This window comes from Neophocaena asiaeorientalis, unplaced genomic scaffold, assembly GCF_003031525.2.
Source record: "Neophocaena asiaeorientalis asiaeorientalis breed wild unplaced genomic scaffold, Neophocaena_asiaeorientalis_V1.1 scaffold275, whole genome shotgun sequence".
NCBI lineage: Eukaryota > Metazoa > Chordata > Mammalia > Artiodactyla > Phocoenidae > Neophocaena > Neophocaena asiaeorientalis.
The window spans coordinates 164,329-165,260 of NW_020173679.1; the positions used below are offsets into that span (position 1 = coordinate 164,329).

Sequence of the window (932 nt, forward strand, 5' to 3'; positions counted from 1 at the left end):
TCCCCTGGCGCTTTGCACAAGCTGGTTACATGTCTGCACCCCCTTCCTCCAGCTCCTTCCTGAAGCTCACTCCTCAGCGAGGCCTTCTCGGCTGTAGTCGACCCCAGGCTGCCCTTCATTTCCTCCTCTCTGCTTTACCACCATCTAGCATATTCCATATCTTACTTATTATTTAGCTTACTGTCAGCTCCATGAGGGCAGGCAGGGAGTTTGTCACTTGGGTCAGGGCCGTGTGTCCCCTGGGTCCCAGCGCCCGGGGTGCTGCCTGGTACACAGCCAGTGCTCAGGCAGGGTTTGTTGGATGCAAGAGCTTGGTGGCCTCTGACGGGGCGCTCTGAGGCTCGACCGCCTGGGCACCAGCTCTCCTCCCCCACCCTTTGCAGCCTTCTCTCCTGCGGACCCTGAAGCCGGGCACCCTGGGGGCCATGCAGAAGGCCGGGGCGGGGGGCCGGAGAGCCTCCGACTGCGGCCCTGCCCCTCACCGGCCCAGGTGCATCACCAAGTTGGCCCAGGTGGGTGGGGCCGCCCCACGAGGTGGGCTCCGATGGGCGTGACTGGGTGGCAGGCCCTGGGGGTGGACAGGAGCCGTGGGTCACGGGCCTATTTCGGTGGCCCCAGCTCTGGAGTGTGTGTGCACGGATGAGGCGATGGTGCCGCAGAGGGGCCAAGTGGCTTCACCAGGGAGAGTAGCAGAGCCTGGACTCCGAGTCCGCGCTCTGTCACCATCCACAGCCTACCCGACAGAGCAGAGTGCGTGCGTGGAGGGCGATTTGGAGGACGGGGGTCAGGAGCCATGGGCCTGACTCCCCGTGCTGCCCTCCCACCCCCCACCCCACCCCCAAGCAGTACGTGGGCTCCTTCCCCGTGGACGACCTGGACACCCAGGAGAGCGCGTGGCTGGTGCAGCAACAGCTGTGGGCACTGAAGGTAGG

The 932-nt window shown here is 65.2% G+C and overlaps 1 protein-coding gene across 4 annotated transcripts in view; it reads left to right on the forward strand.

The window, feature by feature from the left end:
* Window positions 1–409: 409 nt before the first annotated feature.
* The window catches only part of SH2D5 (SH2 domain containing 5), an 8,172-nt gene continuing 7,649 nt past the window's right edge, over window positions 410–932 (forward strand). For 2 of the 4 annotated variants that reach the window (XM_024749680.1, XM_024749678.1), the window contains exons 1-2: window positions 410–512; window positions 844–927. In XM_024749680.1, the coding sequence (XP_024605448.1) occupies window positions 426–512; window positions 844–927 (171 nt within the window). In that variant the 5' untranslated portion in view covers window positions 410–425. The remainder of the gene's footprint in view (window positions 513–843; window positions 928–932) is intronic. The other 2 variants (XM_024749681.1, XM_024749679.1) reach the window with 1 other exon arrangement.